The sequence below is a fragment of the Marmota flaviventris genome, chromosome 10, assembly GCF_047511675.1.
Source record: "Marmota flaviventris isolate mMarFla1 chromosome 10, mMarFla1.hap1, whole genome shotgun sequence".
NCBI lineage: Eukaryota > Metazoa > Chordata > Mammalia > Rodentia > Sciuridae > Marmota > Marmota flaviventris.
In genome coordinates, this window is record NC_092507.1 from 105,902,803 (window position 1) to 105,923,811 (window position 21,009).

The 21,009-nt window shown below is 37.8% G+C and overlaps 1 protein-coding gene across 2 annotated transcripts; it reads right to left on the reverse strand.

Annotated features, from left to right (window-relative positions):
* Window positions 1-1,301: 1,301 nt before the first annotated feature.
* Sike1 (suppressor of IKBKE 1) lies at window positions 1,302-12,711 on the reverse strand. 2 transcript variants are annotated; one of them, XR_011708912.1, is made up of 6 exons: window positions 12,452-12,711; window positions 12,119-12,224; window positions 10,942-11,084; window positions 9,413-9,526; window positions 5,759-7,710; window positions 1,302-3,145 (listed from the first exon to the last, which is right to left on the reverse strand). XR_011708912.1 is itself a non-coding variant. In XM_027940264.2 (5 exons), exons 1-5 carry the CDS (start codon window positions 12,608-12,610, stop codon window positions 7,609-7,611), a joined length of 624 nt encoding a protein of 207 aa, XP_027796065.1. In that variant the 5' UTR covers window positions 12,611-12,711; the 3' UTR covers window positions 1,302-7,608. The 2 variants fall into 2 exon arrangements, 1 of the variants encoding a protein (XP_027796065.1); XM_027940264.2 differs by having other exon boundaries at window positions 1,302-7,710.
* Between the last annotated feature and the right edge of the window lie 8,298 nt (window positions 12,712-21,009).

The following is a 21,009-nucleotide window of genomic DNA, read 5'->3' on the forward strand; positions in this document are numbered from 1 at the left end:
GAGCTATACCCCCAGCCCTTTTTATTTTAGAGAGGATTTTGCTAAAAATTTCTTAGGGTCTTGCCAAATTGCTGAAGCTGGCCTCAAATTTGTGATTTTCCTGCCTCAGTCTCCTGAGTTGCTGGGATTACAAGTGTGTGTTACCATGCATTTTTGACTTGGCCCCAGCATTTTTTGACTTTTTGAGACAGGGTCTCACTTAGTTGCTGGGGCTGCCCTGGAACGTGGGATCCTCCCACCTCAGTTTCCTGAGTCCCTGTGATTATAAGCATGTGCCACTATGCCTGGACTACTAGGCACTATTCTAAAATGTAATCAAGCTTCCCATTGCTTGGTGTATATGCCTTATATTATACTCTCTCTCTTCTTTTTTAAAATTCAACACAAATTTATGAACCAGGGTTAAAAGGTTTTGATACTCAGAGCATGTTTTAGAATACACACACACACACACACACACACACAAAGGATGGCTTTTATCCATTGCTAGAAATAATCACTGCCTCCCCTGACACTAGTTCAAATGACTTACTATTCATGTTCTTCTGTGCTCAAGTTTAGGATGACACTTGGTCATCTAAAGATGAGGGAATGCAAAACTGAGGCTTTCCTATTTTTAGGATTTCCCTGTAATGTGGAATAACCTAATATAAGTAAGGACTATTTGTTCCATATTGAAGACTATTAAGGGCAATGTCACTCTATTGACAATATCAACCTTTGACAACCAAAAAGTCTTAGTTATATCTCACTATTCAAAATGTAGCCCAAACTGCCATTATATAAACTGGGTTTTATAACCTGTAACTGCTCATGGGAACAATGACATTGGAATAACTGATTCACTTGCGTTTTCATTCAACATACAGACTGTGTGCTTTTCATGTGCTTAACATTGTGCTGTTGCTTTATTCTTTTTGCAGTACTGGGGAATGAACCCAGGACCCAGGGGTGCTTTACATCCCCAGCCCTTATTTTAAACAGGGTCTAGCTAAATTCCTGAGACTGGCCCTGAACTTATGATCCTCCTGTCTCAGCCTCCAAAGTTGCTGGGATTACAGGCATGTGCCCAATAGGACCCAATCTGTTTAGCCTTCTTGGAGAGTGACAAAAGAAAAAGCAGTGGTCTTTTTTCCACTGCATTACTGGATAACATTCCTTCATTCATTCTGAAAGTTGCCATGACACAAACCAATGAAATAACTGCAAAATATGAAATATGACTGCTTCTCATTAAATGAGAGCAATATAAATGAGATAGTTCGAGGGGGAATTAAAAATAAGCCAGATATTAGTACAGATTTTGAAAAAAAATGTATTTTATTATTATTGTTTTTTTCCCCATTCTTTTTCTTTTCTTTTAAGTGCTGGGGATTGAACTCAGCGCCTTGTACATGCTAGGCATGCACTCTACCACTGAGCTGTACCTCCAGCCCATATATATGTATTTCTTAACAATACACTGCATAATCATACAATGAAATATACATCAATGAAAATGAATGATAGCAATATACAACAAAATGTGTGCATCTCAGAAACAATGAAAAAAATCCTTAGATTACATAGAGTATGATACAATTTCTGTAAAGTTCAAAAAGGAAGAAAACTAATAAGTCACTTCAGGGATGCATATATTTAAGACATTTTATTATTATTGTTTTTTTCCCCATTCTTTTTCTTTTCTTTTAAGTGCTGGGGATTGAACTCAGCGCCTTGTACATGCTAGGCATGCACTCTACCACTGAGCTGTACCTCCAGCCCATATATATGTATTTCTTAACAATACACTGCATAATCATACAATGAAATATACATCAATGAAAATGAATGATAGCAATATACAACAAAATGTGTGCATCTCAGAAACAATGAAAAAAATCCTTAGATTACATAGAGTATGATACAATTTCTGTAAAGTTCAAAAAGGAAGAAAACTAATAAGTCACTTCAGGGATGCATATATTTAAGACATTTTACCTGTGATTAAAATTATTAAAGAGACGGAGTACAGGATGGGGAGAGAGAAGAACTCAAACAGATAAATGCAAAGCACTGGTAATGTTTTATTTTCATTTTGTTTTGTGATGCTGGGGATGAAACCTACAGCCTCATGCACATTAGGCAAGCTCTCTACCACTTAGCTATGCCCTCAGCCCCAGCATTAGTAATGTTTTAATTTTTAATTTAGGCAGTGAATTCTTATGATTGATAAATTACTTTCATGCTTAATTTACCCTTTTATTGGAGGGGGTACTGAGATTGAACCCAAGGGCACTTTACCTGAGTCATATATCCCCAGCCCTTTTTATTTTGAAATAGGGTCTCATTAAATTGCTGAGGCTGGCCTAGAACTTTTGATCCTCCTGCCACAGCCTCTGAGGGATTACAGGTATGTGCCACCACTCCCAGCCTTTTTCTAAATTTTGAGACATGATCTCCATAAATTGCTAAGGACCTTGCCAAAATGCTGAGGCTGGTCTTGAACTTTCAAACCTCCTTCTTTTAAACTTCTAGAATCACTGGGATTATATGTATGCCACTGCAATTGGCTTACATTTACTTTTTTTTTTAATATTTATTTTTTAGTTGTAGATGGACACAATACCTGTATTTTATTTTTAGGTGGTGCTGAGGATTGAACCCAGTGTCTCACACATGCCAGGGGAGCGTTCTGCCTGAGTCACAACCCCAGACCCACATTTACTCTTTAATGTGTCAAATACATTAAAATATAAATGCAAGTGGGGAGTAGTATTACATGCCCATAATCCCACCAGCTCTGGAGGCTGAGGCAGGAGGATCGAATAGGGCTGGGGATGTGACTTAGTGGTAGAGTGCCCCTGAGTTCAATCTCCCGTGCTTGCCCCCTCAACAATATATATATATATATATATATATATATTATGTGAAATAATTTATGAAGTATCAATCAAAACCACATGTGCATAGTTGTTTTTAAAACTCTTCATTTTTTTATATCAGTCAGTATTCTTATTTATAGGCAAATTTGGGTCAATTTTAACAAAAAATAATTTTATTAAAAGTAATTCTTAAGATCTTTAGTCTGGGGTTAGAGATTTAGCTCAGTGGCAGAGCACTTGCTTGCCTAGCAAGCGCCAGGTCCTGAGTTCAGTCCTCGGCCCTGGGAGAGAGAAAAAAAGTGAGGAAGATCTCTAGGCCAATCGGGAAACCAGAATTGGAAGTTATAGTCTCCAGTGATATCTGAGAATTGCTTCAGTGAACTCTAGTCTCTACTGGCAGGCAGACACTGCAGATTACAGTACCAACCTGTTGACACTAGATATTGAGTTTTTGTCCCTGAAGAAAAACCGATCTTGCTGCTCTTCTGTGGAGCTAATGTAATAGCCATTGTTGTTGGTCAACATTTTCTGCCATCATTTCCTATTTCACTGTACCACTAACTTTAAAGTTTAAGGTAGATATTCCCTACCTGTAAAGTAGGCCGTGAAAACATATATCTGACACTTTCAAATTCTCTACCTCATTTGGTGAGGGATTCCCTCAACATATGAGTTAGGATATTAGGCAGCCAAGAAGGAAATGACAGATGTTTGCCACAGCCCATTCTTTTGGATATTTAACATCAATACATTCCTTTAACATATACTTGAAAGGACCTGACAATGTGAAAGGCATTATTTTCTCAGTATAATTTCTGTTAGTGGAATAGTCTCTTTTTTGAGGGGGGTACTGGAGATTGAATTCAAGAGCTCTTGACCACTGAGCCACATCCCTAATTTGTATTTTATTTAGAGACAGGGTCTCACTGAGTTGCTTAGTGCCTTGCTTTTGCTGAGGCTGGCTTTGAACTCACAATTGTCCTACTTCAGTCTCCCAAACCGCTGGGATTATAGGTTGGCGATGCTGGAATACTCATTTTACTTGGGCCAGCTACGTACCCATTCTCCTTTGCAGTTAGAAATAGCCACTTAACAGGCCAGGCAAATATGGCAATGGGAAATTCTTTGGAATTTCTGGAAGAGCTTTGTTTTTCTCATAAAAGGGGATGTATACATAGGTAATACCAGCCATTTCCTGTAGTTTTCTCCTGTCTTGAACATGGGCATGACATCTGCTACAGCAGCAACTTTCTAACAACTACAAGAAAATAGCACGAAGGATGAAAAGCAACAAAACAGAGGCAGATTGGAAAGACAGAGTTGCACCCTTCCTGTATGTGGTAAGAACCACCAATTAAGCATTGATCCTTTCAGTTACAAGCACAGGTACTCTCAACTATGCCATTCTGGAAAACAGATAATAGTTGTATCTCTTTAGTTGACTCCATTTATTGAATTAATGGTATTTTCTAATGTATAAGCAGTTGAGTTTCTTTTGCCCTATTAATAAAAATTGATTTTGCTAATCAAGAACCACAAATTGGGCAGGGGATGTGGCTCAGTGGTGGAGCGCTTGCCTAGCATGTGTGAGGCCCTGGGTTCAATCAATAATAAAACAAATAAAAAATAAAGGTATTGTATCCATCTACAACTAAAAAAAAAAAAGAGAGAGAACCACGACTGTACAATATTTGGCACTTAAAGGCATCTTAACTTGGTGGTTAAGAATGTATTTGAATAAAACAAAGAAATGTATTTAAGAGTAAGTGCCTAGGCTGCATCTTGGTTCCAGTCTAGATAAATAATAAGTTCCTTGTACCTGAGTAGCTGTAAAGTGGGGTACAGTTTACGTGGAGATTATATATCACTACCGGACACACAATAAAGCATTCAATAAATGGTAATCATTATTGGCAGTACCATCTATACTTTGCTTCTGTGACACCAAGGTTTTCTGGTTCTCCTCTTAGCCATTTGTTGTCTCAAGTTTAAATAGTCTTTCCTGTTTCCTATACATATTTATATGGATTTATCATGTTGCATTATATGACCCTTGCTTTTTTCCCCTTACCATTCATCAGAAAATGTCAAGGTCTTTTTCAACTCACAACTTCTAATGCTTTGCATACAGTCTACATATTCTTAAACTTGTATCCTTGCAGGTTACTCTGGATGATTATTAAAATACAAATTCCTGGATCCTATCCTCAAATTTTTATTTTAGCATGTTAGTGAACCACATGTTGAGGAATATTGAAATATACCTTCAATGTTTGAATATGCGTAAGGAACTGCTGTAATTAACACCTTATTAATATAAGATACTATTTGTAGAGTTACCTTGTTGAATATATTATGCTAATTATAGGACATTTATGGTCCCCCCCCCCCCCAATACTGGGGACTGAACCCAGTGGCCCCCTACCACTGAGCAACATCCCAAGCCCTTTTTATTTTTTGAGATAGAGTGTCACTAAGTTGCCCAGCATGACCTTAAACTTGTGATCCTCCTGCTTCAGGCTCCTGAGTCCCTGAGATTACAGGAGTACACCACCACTCCTGGCTAATTACAAACTATTAAAACCGGCTAATATTCTCAAATAGGTTTTCACTAGAAATAATAATTTTACACTGAAATTTTGCAAACCAGTCAAGTTCCTCCATCGACGGCAAGACATTAATATTCACTGAAAGTGAAGAAGAGCATTCCTTCTCCATTTAATTTTCTAACTATACATTACCTTTATAACATTACCACCAGCCAGAATTTATATGTAGGGCACTGAAAACTCTTCACTCATAAAACAAACTTTTTTTTTCCTTTTTTTGGGGGGTTGGGGCAGGAGGGTTGCTAGGGATTAAATCCAGGGGCATCTTACCACTGAGCTACATACCTAGTCCTTTTTATTTTGAGACAGGTTTTCGCTAAGTTACTTGGGGCCTCAAACTTGCAATCCTCCCACCTCAGCCTCCTGAGTCACTGGACATCAAGATTTTGATTTCCTAGGAGAAAAGGTTAACATATAGATTTACCCTGAAATCTGTGATGTAAAGAATTTCATAAACTGCTCTAAAAGAACAAAAGGCAAAGAATGCTATATTATATCTTAATGAATTACTTGATAACTTTATCATTTTCAAGAAAACTTGGGCATGGCAGCTGACAAAAGGTATAGGATACCTGCTTCCCAAATGGACTTGTGACACATACTTAGGGCTTACTTCAAGGCAAATAGCTGGACTAAAAGTTTACTTACTCTTGGAAAATGAAATAAAAATGCACACACTTGGGGGGTAGAAGTGTTTTCCATTTAAATTCTCTGCAGGACAGTGAAAAGAAATTTGACAAATTCTAAAATGACATATAACTGTTCATTAATACTCAGTAATCTAAGCAGTACATTGTCATTACTGGAATCAGATGCCTTTAAGACATTTTGGGGAGCTTTTGTTTGTTTTATCTGGAATTCTTCAGAGCAGTACAAAAGAAACTTTACATCACACAGAGCACTAGCAAATAACTCTTTAATATCATGTCTCTCCCATGCAGTACTAGGATGTCTAAGGATACTAGAAAATATTGACAGGTTTATTTGAACCATTATTGGAAAAACTTAAATGGCTAGTATAACAAAGTAATTTCGAGATCCGAAATGTGACTGAACTGAAATGGGAATGAGTTAATGAGTGAACCTGGCTGACTACCCAGAATTTGAATCTCAAAGTCGCTTTGTTGTTGCCTATATAGCATTATAAATGTAATGACTTTCCTTAAATAATAAAAATGCATTGATGTAAAAAAAATATGTCAAAAGAGCCAAATACCAGTGCTAATAATGACATCCAGTAGATGGTGGTTCTTAACTATAAAATAAAAGTTATATAAATTAAATATAGTATCTAGAACTATGATATGGATAAATACATGATATGCTCTTTACCCTAGGTAAACTACCTAAGTTGAAGGTTTCCTAGCAGGACAAAATCGAAAACTGACTACTTACACTTTATTAAATAAATAAATTACTTTTGGCATTTGAACAAAGTACTCATGTGAGTACACATACACAGGACAGATTCCTCAGCATTCGTTGAATGAAATGATGACTATACTACTACTGGGGGGAAATAGTTGGCTAAATGTTTCAAGTACATTTCCTGGGATTTAGCAATAAGTTCTCTCAAATTAAGAGTAAAGACACCCAACCACAAAGTGCCAACTCCTAGCACCAGAGAGAATCAAAACTTCACAGGTGAATGACATTACAAATCAGAGAATCTGCCAATCTAGTTCTGTGAAATCATGTTACTTCTGTCAAATGGAAAAAAAAAAAATTCAGGTTTATGCCAAAAAGATGTAAAAAGTTAAATCTCTTAAAAATCTTTAGCAGTGTATCTTATGATCCTCTATAAAATAAGAGAACTGGCTTATAATAAAATGCTCAAAGTTTCAGAGATATGAAAACAAAAAAGAACACAAAACAGTTTATATAAATCGAGGTCCCAGAAATGAAAATTAAAGGTAGTCTTACAGAGGAAGGAATGGTGAAACTCAGTGTATATTCTCACAATATATCCCAAAACTATTTTGTGGACACCAACATTGACTGGGAATTCTAAACTGCTGCCTGATATCTATAATCAACACTAAATCAAGTCTGAGGCAAGACACTGGATGGATAATACTTAGATGGAAAGATAAATTCCTTCCTAGATAATCTTCAGCCATCACTTGGAAGTTCAGTTATTTGATGGGTTGGGAAGCAGTGTCCACTGAATTTTCCTTTCTGACCTGAAGAGACTCACTGCTGATGGACAATAATTCTCGAAGTTCTTTATTTTCAAGCTGGGAAAAAAAAAAAAAGGCAGGTTTATCTTATTTCCTGTATTTTTATTGTCAAACTGTGTTAGAACACATTGTTTGGGGCCAGGAACAGAAAACATTTTAGTTTTAAGGAAACAAATCACTAGATAAGAATTTCCTAAATACTAGTTATTTACTCATTTAAAATTTGTGGAGTAATTTTTATATACCAAGTGTTAGGACTATATAGAAGGAACAACACAAGGTTCCTTTTCACTTGAGGAATTTACTGTTTGTCATACTCTTCTTGGTTCCCACAAGTTTTACTACTGTTTTTCAAATTCTTAATGATCTCTTCACTCTTGATTAATTTCCTTTCCTAGATATCCAATAGTTTTAGAAAATGGATACAAAGGGAGAGACGATAAACCACTTACTGAGCTGTACCTAGGTACCATGTCAGTGCATTATATATGTTATTTCCTAACAATCTTTAGTGTAGATATCATTGCCTACATGCATATTTTATTTAAGATGAAGATACTGGGGCTCACAAAGCTCCCAAAACGTGTCCACATTCAGACAACTTGGATGTAGTACTTTTGGGGCCATGTTTTTTCCACTGGAATTATTAAGTAAACTTGTCCCACATTTCCTTAGGGCTATTTCTTTAACTGAGACAAATCAGGGATAATAAAAAGAAGTTAGCTCTATTAACTAACTCCTAATTCCTACTTGGGACCTGTCATTCCCTTTGATTTCCAGATGGCGTTTCATCATTATTTTCTCTGCAGGAATTCTGGTAAACCATAGTATTTCCGGGTTCGCCAAAGAGGTCAGAGCCCATGGTCAATAAATCTTTGAGACCACATAAAGATACTTTGGTATGTTTCTTCTGGCACTTAAATAACATTTCATATTATGTAAATACTAGTCTTGTTCTTTCCATTGGACTTTGGACTTTTTTCTCTAGTATTTCTTTTTTGTTTGTTTTTTCAGACTTGATCTCTCTATGCTGCCCAGGCTGGCTTAGAACTCCAGATCCTTCTGCCTTAGCATCCTGGCTTTCTGCTATTTCTCAAAGGGCCCATGATAACTCCTTGCAGCAAGCACCAAACCATCTACTAATATGTTTTTTTGGGAACACTATTACACTAGGTATTTCTTTTGTAATATATTTCTATTTTAATCAAAATATTACATGGAAAAAGCTTTAAAAAGTTAAATCTATAAAATAAATAGAAGTTTCTTGGCTTTGTTCACCGTTAACTCTTTTTATCTATTTTGATTTTTATTTCCATAATTCTAAATAATATGGGTATACTGCCACTTCCCCTGCTCCCGCACCCCCCACCCCCCCATTAATGGTTCTGGGAAGTAAACCCAGGGACTTGTGGATGCTTAGCACGTGCGGTACCACTCAACTACATCCCCTGCCCTACCATTCCCTCAATTTTAGACATTATTTGACTTATTATAGTAAATGAGGGATTTTAGCTCATGTAACCTGTTCCTTCCACTCTCTACTCTCCCAATGTGATAATATCTCAACTTCCAGTTAATACATAGTTGATATTTTCATTGATTATAGTTTACTACATTTCCTTTCCTAAAAAGAGTATGAAGGAAGAATTTTAAATTGTGAGCACACACAGAAAACATAAATACATTGCCATGACAGGTTAATGTCTAGACTCTACAAAAACTGCGAAAAATTGTGAACCTAAAAAAGCAACAATCTTACCTCCAATTGTGCTAGTTTTTCTTGAATTTTACAAAACTGATCATCATCCACCTGAACTGCTTTCCTCATCACTTCTCCCATTTCACAGATTCTATCAATCTGACTTTCAATTTCCTGTGAAAATATTAAGGGAAAAAGTGAAAAAGTGATATTTCCTATACATATGAAGATCAGGATCGTATGAACTGATTTTTAAAAGTTAATTAAAAAAAAAAAAACAGTTCGGGCTGGCATTGTGGCTCAGTAGTAGAGCACTTGCCTAGCATGTGTGAGGCACTGGGTTCGATCCTTAGCACCACATAAAAATAAAAACAAATAAAAATATTTTGTCCATCTACAACTAAAAAAAAAAAAAGAAAAGAAAAGGAAAACCAAACCAGTTACCTTGAAATGTAAAAATGTGTTAATAGGAAAAACAAAAACCTTCATTCAATCTATGCCACAGAAGTTGCACCAGAATTAACCAATAATCTGAGCCATAATAAAGTGAGTTTGTGGTATTCACACTCAACAGATCAGTTGTAGTCTAACTACCCACTGGAAGTTGGACTTTAGGTAGCTATTTAACTCAAGTTTGAATACTTTTATTGGCAGGAAGTTTATCACAGTATGAGGTTCCTTTATCTTTGGCTATATCTCTTAGAAAGTATTTCCATATGAGCTAAATTCTTATCTTTTTAAACTTTTCTCTGGACCACAGAAAATAGTTTTTTTTTTCTTCCAGATGAAAGATACTCAAATATCTAAAATATCCCCGTTCCCTAAAACTTTGAAAATGCATTCAACGAACATCTTTCAGTACACTTCCCCTGAAGCAAATAGTGAGGTTCCAATCTATTAATCCAGGATTAAATGATATAGTACATGTGAATGTACAATGACAACTATGAAAACTGTACAAATAGAACAATAATACTGGGGGGGGGGGGCGCTGGAAAGTAGCTCAGTTGGTAGAGTGCCTGCCTTACATGCACAAGACCCTGGGTTCAATCCTCAGCACCACCAGGAAAAAAAAAAAAAAAAGCACAATACTGGGTCTCTCAAATTAAATCGGCACTGACTAATGTATAAAAACTGTCATTTAAGACAAAACAAAACATTTTTCTCAAGTAACATAGTATGATTAGTTTAACACAGCTTTACTGACTGCCTGATATGTGCCAGAAACTAGGTTAAGGAAAAAATATGAAAGTATGCTCCCCTAAACCATGAAGCTTACAATTCAGTCAAATGTACCAATTACAACCAACCAAGTGTTTACTGAGCACCTTCAACACCAACTTGCATTATAGTTCCTGGAAAAGCTAACATCTTGAAAAGAGATCTTGCTGAGGGCAGAGGGGAACATAGTCCCACTCAAAAGGACTTGAGCAGCCTCTTCTCCCCTTCTTTTTAGCCATATCTTTACAAAGCCACAACAAAATAAACAATGAATGTGTACTTTCTTTTCTCCAAAACAAGTATACAAAGTGAAACAGTCTCAAAATTTCAATTCAGTTCATTTATAATTTATTTATCAGATTTCTTACTGCAGAGTGAGACTGATGAGCTTTCAGAACTGGTTCAGCATCCACTGCCTTTTTTGCAACCATTAACTGTAACATCTGTTTCCGGTATTTGCTCATGATGAGTTCCAAAGCATCCTGATGTTCCTCCAAAGAAACCCACAGTTCTAACAAAAAAATAAAATACCTTGGTAGTGATGTCTGAGAGATAGATCCCAAGGTTAAACTCTTAACAGAATTTTACCATACTCCATGAGACATTATTAATTCAAAGTGAAAAAATTATATTTCCTACATATATGAAGAACATGATCACATGGATTATGATTTTTAAAAGTTCATTTTAAAAAGTTATCTTGAAAAACATAAGACATGTTAACGGGGAAAACAAAAGCTCATTCAATCTATGCACAGAAATTGCACTACAATGTGAACCATAATACAGTAAGATCGGATTTAGTGTTTAAGTCTACAAAATTGAACAGCTACAGTGTACATAAAAAATAACTTTCTAGGCTGAGTGTATAGCCCCACACCTGTAGTCTCAGTGACTTGGGAGGCTGAGGAAGGAGAATCAAAAATCTGAAGCCAACCTGAACAACTTAATGAGGCTCTGTTTCAAAATAAATAAAAAGGGTTGGGGATGTGGCTCAGTAGTAGAGTACCCCTGGAATCAATTGCAAAAAACTAAAAACAAAAACTTTGTAGGCATAGGCAGCATAGTATGGTAGAAATAACACGGGATGTGTAATCAGAAGACATGGTTTGATTTCTGTGACTTAGTTCCTTAGTACTCATAAGCCAATTGTTTAACATCTCTGAAGCTCTTTCTTAACTGCATTATGAATCTTAACTTCAGTGTTTATTCTAATGAATACGTAAGTATTAAATTTTAAGGCTCTGAGAATATAAACTCTTTTTAAATGCAAGTCTCCGTTTGGTATACCCTAAAGGAAAAAAAAAAAAAAAGGCGTCTAATAATTCAACTGTGTAAGCATCTCTTTGATAAGCTGCTAATACACATTCAAAGAAAAAAAAAATCAGTAGATGACCTTAAAAAGGGTAATCTGGAAAACTTTATTGTTAGTAATTAAACCTCCTAATAAGAGCACTGACCTGTAAATAAACATAGGATAATCACTTTTATTAACTTTTACTGGGTATGAGAAATATCTTAAATACACAAAAAGACCCTACTAACCTCTGTTTTCCTGCTGCAAGTCTCTAATCTGTGTGTTCTCTTGAGACAGCAGAATGTGAGGCTTGTATCTTGACATGTCCTTCACGTCGGACGCATCTTCTTGATACTGGACAAACAGACACACTAAGCGCATGATAAACAGTACAGTGGCAAATGCAACTGAAAGCAGTAGTCAGGGCTCCAGTGCAGGGATCCTGACCCCGATCCCGCAACAGTTCTCACCACAACCCTCTGGAATCGGGAATAAACTCCAAGCCGAGACCCCGTTTCACATCTCTCCTCCCTTCCAGTGCCTAGAACCCGAGGGCCCAGGACCTCTACCCTCTGCCTGACCTGGTCCGGAAGCGCTGTCCCCGCCTCCCGCATAGCGGCCACTCGTCGGTGCAGCGCGGCCGACTGATCCACCAGAGACTCGGCGGCCGCATCGTGCTCCCGCAGCCTCTCCAGCAGTGTCTTGGCGTCGGTCAGGATCTTCTCGATGGTGCAGTTCATAGCGGTAGGAATACCGCGGCCCCTGCCCTGCTCACCTAGGCGATACGCACTAGTAGTCCCCGGACCTGTCTCAGCGTTACAAGCGTCACTTCCGGGCACGATTCAAAGGCGCCTGGCAGCATGTATGTGCGCCTGCGCAGTGGCAGCCCAGCCCTTGGGGTGATCCGCTTTAACCTGCTGGCTTCCCTGTAGCCTCGCCCGGCCTCGGAGTTCCGCCCTTGCCCCGCCCTCAGTTCCCAGTTCCCACAGCCCGGTGGTTAATACGGTAGGGCTGACAGGTCTAAGGTTCTTCGTTCCCTGCTATTTTTGATTGACGTGGTTTGTTGTTCGGTCATAGGTGGTTGTTTTGTTTTTGCTTTGGTTTTTTATATTGTGGTGCACCTACTTACTCTCTCAACTTTTTTTCTGCGTTTCAGGTGCTGGGAATCTAACTCATACATGCTAGGCAAGCGCTCTACCACTTCGATAAATCTTCCAGCCAGTCAACCCTTCTTAAGTGTACATATAGTTCGGTAATTAGGTGTATTTAAATTGTGCAACCATCATCAACAGTCATCTCCTGAACGCTTCCATCTTGCAAAATTGGAACTCTATAGCTATTAAGCAATTCTCTTTCTTCTCTCTAAGCTCCTGTCAATTACTATTCTACTTTCTGTTTGTGTAAATCTGACTAATCTTAAGTACCTCAGGTAAGTGGAATTGTTGTGGTGTAAACTAATAAATAAAATCAGTAAGAGTGTAAGTTATAGGTTATAGATTAGTAAAAAATATAGATTATAGATATGATAAGTGAGATAAGACCATTATAAAGCAAGAACTGTCATAGACAGGCTTAAGACTCCATTTTATTGCCTTCTATACAAATCTGCTTCTGAGAAACCAAAATGAAACCTGTTTTCTTATAACAAATTGTATCACACTCAGGATGCAGCGGTGGTGTGGTGAGTTACATCCTGGGTTTGAGTGCACTTGTGGGTCTGTATGACTTTGAAATAGATTCTCGCCCCTGCCAACCCCTGCTCAAACTCAGGATACTCTTGCCTAGCACCTGCTTGAATCCAGGAATTGCAAAGCTAATTGCTTTTCTCTAGCTTCTGTATTTGCTTGCTTGCTAACTGGAAAATTAGCCACTGAGTTGTGGTTTTTGTCCATAAATTCTCAAAAAATGGACCAGGAAGCTGTTGTTCTCCTACAGAGCTTCAGTCTCTTTGGGTGGGTGACAGTCCCTGGCCAGGTAAATAAAGCTCTCATTGATTTGAATTCGGACTTAAGAGTGTTTTCTGAAGCAGCTTCCCATAACAGAACCATACAGTATTTGTGTTTTGGGGATTGACATTTACCTTAGTATAATATTCTCAAGGTTCATCCATATTTTAGTATGTGTCAGAATTTCTTTCCTTTCTAAAGGCTAATAATATTATATTGTATGTATATTTTACATTTTGTTGATCCTGTTGTTCCTCTGTGGACTCAGGTTGATTTCACTTTTGGGTGGAATATAAATAATGTGCCTATGAACATGGGTGTTCAAGTATCTCTTTCAGACCTTGCTTTCAGTTCTTTGGGTATAAAATGGGTAGAAGTGGAATTGCTGGGTCATATGGTAATTCTATTTAAATTTTTTTGAGGAACCATGATATTGTTTTCCATAGCAACTGTACTACTTTACATTTCCACCAACAGTGCACAAGTCTTCTGATTTCACCTCATCAACACTTCTTATTTTTTATTTTGCATTTGATAGTAGTCATCTTAAATGGGGTGAGGTGGAGTCAACATTATTTTCTGCTTGCTTCTTGTTTTTTTGTTTCATTAAGAAGTTGAAAATAAATCTAACTAGAACAGTAGTGATTTCTGTGCTGTTTATTATATTGGTTTATAAGAATTTACCAGTCAGCCTTGTATGTCAAACTTTGGACTTTTTTATTCATTAACATATGCTTTTGGAGATTCTTCTTTGTTTCATGCACTGTTTAATCCCTGTGAATACAGCAGAGAATAAGACACAAGGTCTCTGTTCTCAGGAAGCTTGTATTCTAAACAGGAGAATAAGTTTATACTGTAAAACATAATGGAAGGTAAGTAAGTAGAGGTCACAGAAGCAATAGAGAAGGCTTTTCACCATTGTTTTCCCAGCAGCTGGCACAGTGGAGACACTTGAATAACTTTTTTGTCGAGAGGAATATGGGAAACAGTTCCACAAAAAAACAAATCAGAACCATTAACCAACAGAAAAATACTAATACAGAGCACAGAGTTGTGCTATAGATGTAGCTCAGTGGCAGAGAGCTTGCCTAGCCATGTGTGAAGGGGGCCCTGAGTTCAATCACCGGTACTTGAGAGAGAGAGATAAAAATGCTACAGAGGTAATCTCTTTCATTAATTTGACTTTGACTTCCATCCAGGGATGATGGCTCTCAAATTCACCTGTGTAGTCCAAATTTCTTTCACGAACACAGGATATTTATATTTGGTTGCTTATAGGATGCTTTCATAGGGACAACCTATAGGAACCACAAATTTGATACAGTCTAAAACTGATCTCATTGTTTTTGCTTCTAAACCCATTCCTCCTGTTTTAGAAAAGAGCAGGTTGGTATACTCATCTGCCCAGTAAAAGTCAGCCTTCCATTGCTGTGCACGGCTGCACACGCCTGTAATCCCAGCGGCTCAGGAGGCTGAGGCAAGAGGAAAGAGGATCACAAGTACAGAGCCAGCCTCAGCAAAAAAGCGAGGTGCTATGCAACTCAGTGAGACCCTGTATCTAAATAAAATACAAAAGAGGGCTGGGGATGTGACTAAGTGGTCGAGTGCCCCTGAGTTCAATCCCTGGTACCAAAAAAAAAAAAAAAAGTCAGCCTTCCTTTGACTCCTCATTTCTAGAGACATCCATGGTTGTACCCTGGGTCATTCACCAATCATTATTTCTAATCAAAAAATTTAAGCCGTACACAGCGATGCATGCCTATAATCCCAGCAACTTGGGAGGCTAAGGCAGAAGGATCACAAGTTCAAAACCAGCCTCAGCAACTTATTGAGGCCCTAAGCAACTTAGAACTTGTCTCAAAGAAAAAGGACTGGGGGAGCTGGGGTTGTCACTCAGTGGTAAAGTGCTTGCTTGGCATGTGTGAGCCACTGGGTTTGCTTCTCAGCACCACCTAAAAATAAAGAAATAAAGGTATTGTGTCCAACAACAAAACCAAAAAAAAAAAAAAGGCCTGGGGATGTAGCTCAGTGGTAAAGTGCTCCTGGGTTCAATACCAAAAACCCCCACCCTAGGAATTTAAGCTTTATTACCTATGTTTTTGACTATAGCCTTTGTTTTATGAATGTCCCATTCTTTTTTTAAAATATTTTTTAGTTATAGATGGACACCATGCCTTTATTTTATTTATTTATTTTTATGTGATGCTAAAGATCAAACCCAGGGCCTCACATGTGCTAGGCAAGCGCTCTATTACTGAGCCACAGCCCCAGCTCTCAATCTGTCCCATTCTTGTAACTCTTTCTCCTACTACCATCTGTTTGACCTCATCCAGGTCTTCAATTGCTGAATATATTCATATTCTCCTGACTTTTCTTCTTTTTTTCTGTTACTGGGGATAAAATCCAAAGGTATTTTACCCCTGAGCTACATCTTCAGCCCTTTTTCACTTATTTTGAGACAGGATCTTGCTACATTGCTCAGGCTGACCTTGAACTTGTGATACTTCTGGGTCACTGGAATTAGTGTACACCACCACACCTGGCCCATATTGCATTTAGTAAGTACCCTATTTTACTCTTTCTTCTTTCCCCATATGGTAAGTTCTCAGATCTTTTATTTTAATTTTTGTTATTTGTTTGTTTTTTGCACTGGGGAATGTAACCAGGGGTGCTTTACCACTGAGCCTCATCCTTTTTGTTTTTTATTTTGAAACAGGTCTCCCTAAGTTACCTTGCTATGTTGATGAGACTGGCCTTGAACTTGCGATCCTCCTGCCTCAGCCTCCCAAGTTGCTTGGATTACAGGCAAGGATCCCTGTGTACAGTAGACATTATCTTTATTTTTTTAAATTAATTTTAATTTAGAAATATTTATTATTATATTATAATAAATAAATATTAAATAATATTTCTTTATTATTGTTATTATTTTGGTACCAGGGATGAACCCAAGGGTGCTTAACCACTGAGCCACATCCCCAGTCCTTTCTTTTTTTGCATTTTATTTAGAGACAGGGTTTCACTCTGTTGCTTAGTGCCTCACTAAGTTTCTGGGGCTGGCTTTGATCTTGCAATCCTTGTTCCTCAGCCTCCTGAATTGCTGGGATTACAGGTGTGCACCACTGCACCTGGTGATATTATTTTTAAAATGTGATATTGTTATGATATTATGGAGTGGTCAGCAAATACATTAAGATAAGTAGGACATGAATCCCTGCATGTACACAGTAAAATTTGAGTTAATTGAAATTCTTAGGAAGTAAAGTGAAATGCCAAACTGGCTTCAGAGTTATCTTCTTCTTTGTTTGTTTTGTTTTGAGACAAGGTCTTGGTAAGTTGCTTAGGGCCTCACTAAGTTGCTGAGACCAACTTCAAACTTGTGATCCTCTTCCCTCAGACTCTGGATTTGCTGGGATTACAGGTGTGGGTCATCACATCTGGCTTAAAGTCTTTTTAATATTCAATAAAGTGTGAATGTAAATGGTTCATTTTGTCACAAGAACCCACTTAAATGAATGGATACTAATTTTTAAAAATGTTTTGTTTGTTTTTTTAGATACGCATGACAGTAGAATGTATTTTAATATACATACATGCAATATAACTTCCCATTCTGTGGTTGTATATGATGTGGAGTTACATTGGTCGTGTATTCATATATGAATATAGGAAAGTTATGACTGATTAATTGTACTGTCTTTCCTATTCCCATCCCCCAATACTTTCCTTCATTCCCTCTTGTCTAATCCAGTGAACTTCTATTCTTCCCTCCCCACCCACTTATTGTGTGTTAGTTTATTAGAGAGAACATTAGGCCTTTGATTTTTGGGGATTGGTTTATTTCACTAGCATGATAGTCTCCGTGGATACTGAATTCTAAGATGCCCCCCAAATTTGTCACCTCTACCCTGATCCTGGCTAATCATAGTGATTCCACATTATGAAAACATACAGTCAACTTTCTGTACCCGTGGGTTCCACATCTATAGATTCAAATCATCACAGGTAGAAAATATCAATTAAAAAATTATGTTTAGCCAGGCGTGGTGGCACATGCCTGTAATCCAGCGGCTTGGGAGGCTGAGGCAGGTGGCTAGGGAGTTCAAAGCCAGCCTTGCTAAGCAACTCAGTGAGATCCTGTCTCTAAATAAAATTCAAAATAGGGCTGGGGATGTGCCTCAATGGTAGAGTGCCCCTGAGCTTGATCACTGGTTCCAAAAACAAAAAAAAGGATTATGTCTGTACAAAACACAAAGATGTTTCATCTATTATTTTCTAAACAATAAAACAACTCTTGTTGTTTTTACATTGCATTAGGTATTATAAATAATATGGAGATGATTCAAGTTTATCTATGGGAATATGTATGTAGGTTGTATGCAAATGCTATGCCATTTTGTGAAAGGGACTTGAGCACTCACAGATTTTTGTAGCTGCAGGGGGGTTCCGGAACCAATCCCCCATGAGGGATAATGGTATAACCTTCTATTATATGGAAAGCCACAGTATAGTAAATTTTTGGAATTTGAAGATTTAATGTTTATGATTATGGGTTCATGATGTGTAGTAATTTTTTGTATTGTTTTGTTGCTGGGGATTGAACCCAGCGTTGTGTTTTTTGTTTTAATTTTGACTCACTAAGTTCCTGAGGATCTTACTACATTGAGGCTGGCCTTGAGCTTGCAATCTTCATGCTTCAGGCTCTTGAGTTGGTGGGTATGCAGGTATGTGCCACCACATTAGGCTAATGTATGTAATTTGAAATTTTCCTGAGGCATCTACTAGCATGTAGGACTTCTGCTTAGTGAGTTTCCTTAAGCAACAGCCTAGCATCTGCATGGGCATCATTTTATTGTTCTCTGTGTGATTTTTGTTTTCACCCTGTAGGGGAAATTATATGCTCTAGTAGTTTTGTCAAATTTGGAATTTCATAGTCTCAGGATTTACCATGAAGAAATATTAAAGATTTACTCTGCAAGTCACCATCACATACCCTGACAATATATGAAGTCATATCTTCATCAGTAAACTAGTATTGGTTGAGGTAAACTGTGAGAATGAAAATGAAAAGATGGTTTTTACCATCATCGAGACTACTTAGATTCTCATTCTGAGATTCCAGTGAGGGGTTACTTTTACAGGGCTGGGGCTTTCCAGGAAACTGAGGTAGCATGAAGACCCTCTCCCGCATCAAATACTGATTCTTGGGATCAAAGCAGAAAGATTTCAGACATGTCACTCAAAGTAACAGGCAATGAGTTATTAGAAGGGATGGAAAATAGGAAAAGGGAACACTCTCAAGGGATAGAGTGGGTCCTCTCAGAAATGAAAGGGACAGCATGCCTCTCCTGCACTCCAGTTTGATTGGGGAATCCCAGAGAAGTTTCCTGGTATACCTCTTGACTTTTGATTGACAGCAGGATGACATCAGATGACTTTCAGTTCCCCACTTTGGTCCATGCTGATGGGTTCTAATTGGATTCTTAACTGTAAATTCTTACAGATTTTATGGTTAGGAGGAATTCCTTATTTCCTTGAATTTTGGAATCTGGTCTATAAAAGGAGTCACAAAATTTCCCCCTTCAGCGTAACTTGGGTTTCTCTTACCAACATTATTTTGGTTCTACATTTCTCCTGCAGATAACAGGTAGCTTGCTGGAGAATATAACATAACATGTCCATTTAAGCCAGGCAGGGCTGCAGATAAATTGCTTTTTGTAAAAGAAAGCATGTGAGGGTCAGAATAATGAGCCTATTTTATGGAATTATTCCCTTAACCACTCACATCTGTCTGTCCCCTAGCATTACTACCTTGGCTTAGAGCAACTCAGATAAAGATGAGAGTGCTTAGCTTGTACCACAAGAAATAGGCAGCTTTATCAGAGTTTTCACTTGCAGCTGGGTGCAGTGGCACTGTAATCCCAGTGGCTTGGGAGGCTGAGATAGGAGGATCACAAATTCAAAGCCAGTCTCAGCAAAGGCAAGGTGCTAAGCAACTCAGTGAGACCCTGTCTCTAAGTAAAATTCAAAATAGGGCTGGGGATATGGGTCAGTGGTTGAGTGCCCCTGAGCTCGATTCCCCTGTACCAAAAGAAAAAAAAAAGTTTTCACTTGCATGCCATGAATATAGCCAGAATTGGGGAATTAAATATGTCTGTGGGCTTGACAAAAGCACCCTAGGCTTTTTGAGAAAGGATCTTCCTTGGGCATTCTGTAGTTGTTCAGCCCTCATTGGAATGCATAATGGTCTGATTTTGTGTTCCCTTTGAATTTTTATAGTGGAAATGACTTTTCTCAAAAAGTGAATATTCCAAATCCCTGGTTGATGTAGTCATTCCATTTTTCAAAGAGGTATTCCCAGATATATCCCATCAACTTGCCTGTGATCATACTTTTTGTGACTCTGGTAATCATGTCAAAGCCCTGTATATAATAGTTTTTATGTTCAGTGCCTATCATCTGAAGACCATTTTGTCAGATTATATTAACCAAATTCTGGAAGAAAATATCCACTACCACACATTCTATAGATAAAACTGCTGGTCCATGTACCTACCTCACTATTAAAAAATTTGCAAACAGGGGCTGGGGTTGTGGCTCAGCAGTAGAGCACTCGCCTAGCACGTGTCCTCAGCACCACATAAAAATAAATAAATTAAAATAAAGGTATTGTGTCCAACTACAACTAAAAATATTTTTTAAAAAATGAAAATTAAAATTTGCACACAATATTTTAGTATGCTTTTTTAATTAAACCCCATCTATGCAATTAATGCTTCCCTACACTTTGCCACCCCTTGAACCATAAATTTACAGGACACTTTGTTATGCAAAGGAGATATGCTAAGTATGCACCACATGTAGGAGAAAATATCTGCAAGCAATTGCCTGTCTAGTCCTTTTCTTGGTACACTAGTGTTTTAGTCAGCTTTTTTTGCTGTTGTGACCAAAAGACCTGACAAGAATAATGTAGAGGAGGAAAAGTTTAATTTGGTCTCACAGTTTCTTCACCCATAGACTCCTGATTCCATTCAGGGGAGTGGTGGTGGTGAGGTGGGGTAGAATATCATGGTGGGAGGGTGTGATGAAGAAGAGCAGGCCAGGACATGGCCACTGAGGAGCAGAGAGAGAACTCTGTTAAACAAGGGCAATATACAAATCCCAAGGTACATCCCCAAAGATTCACCTCCTCT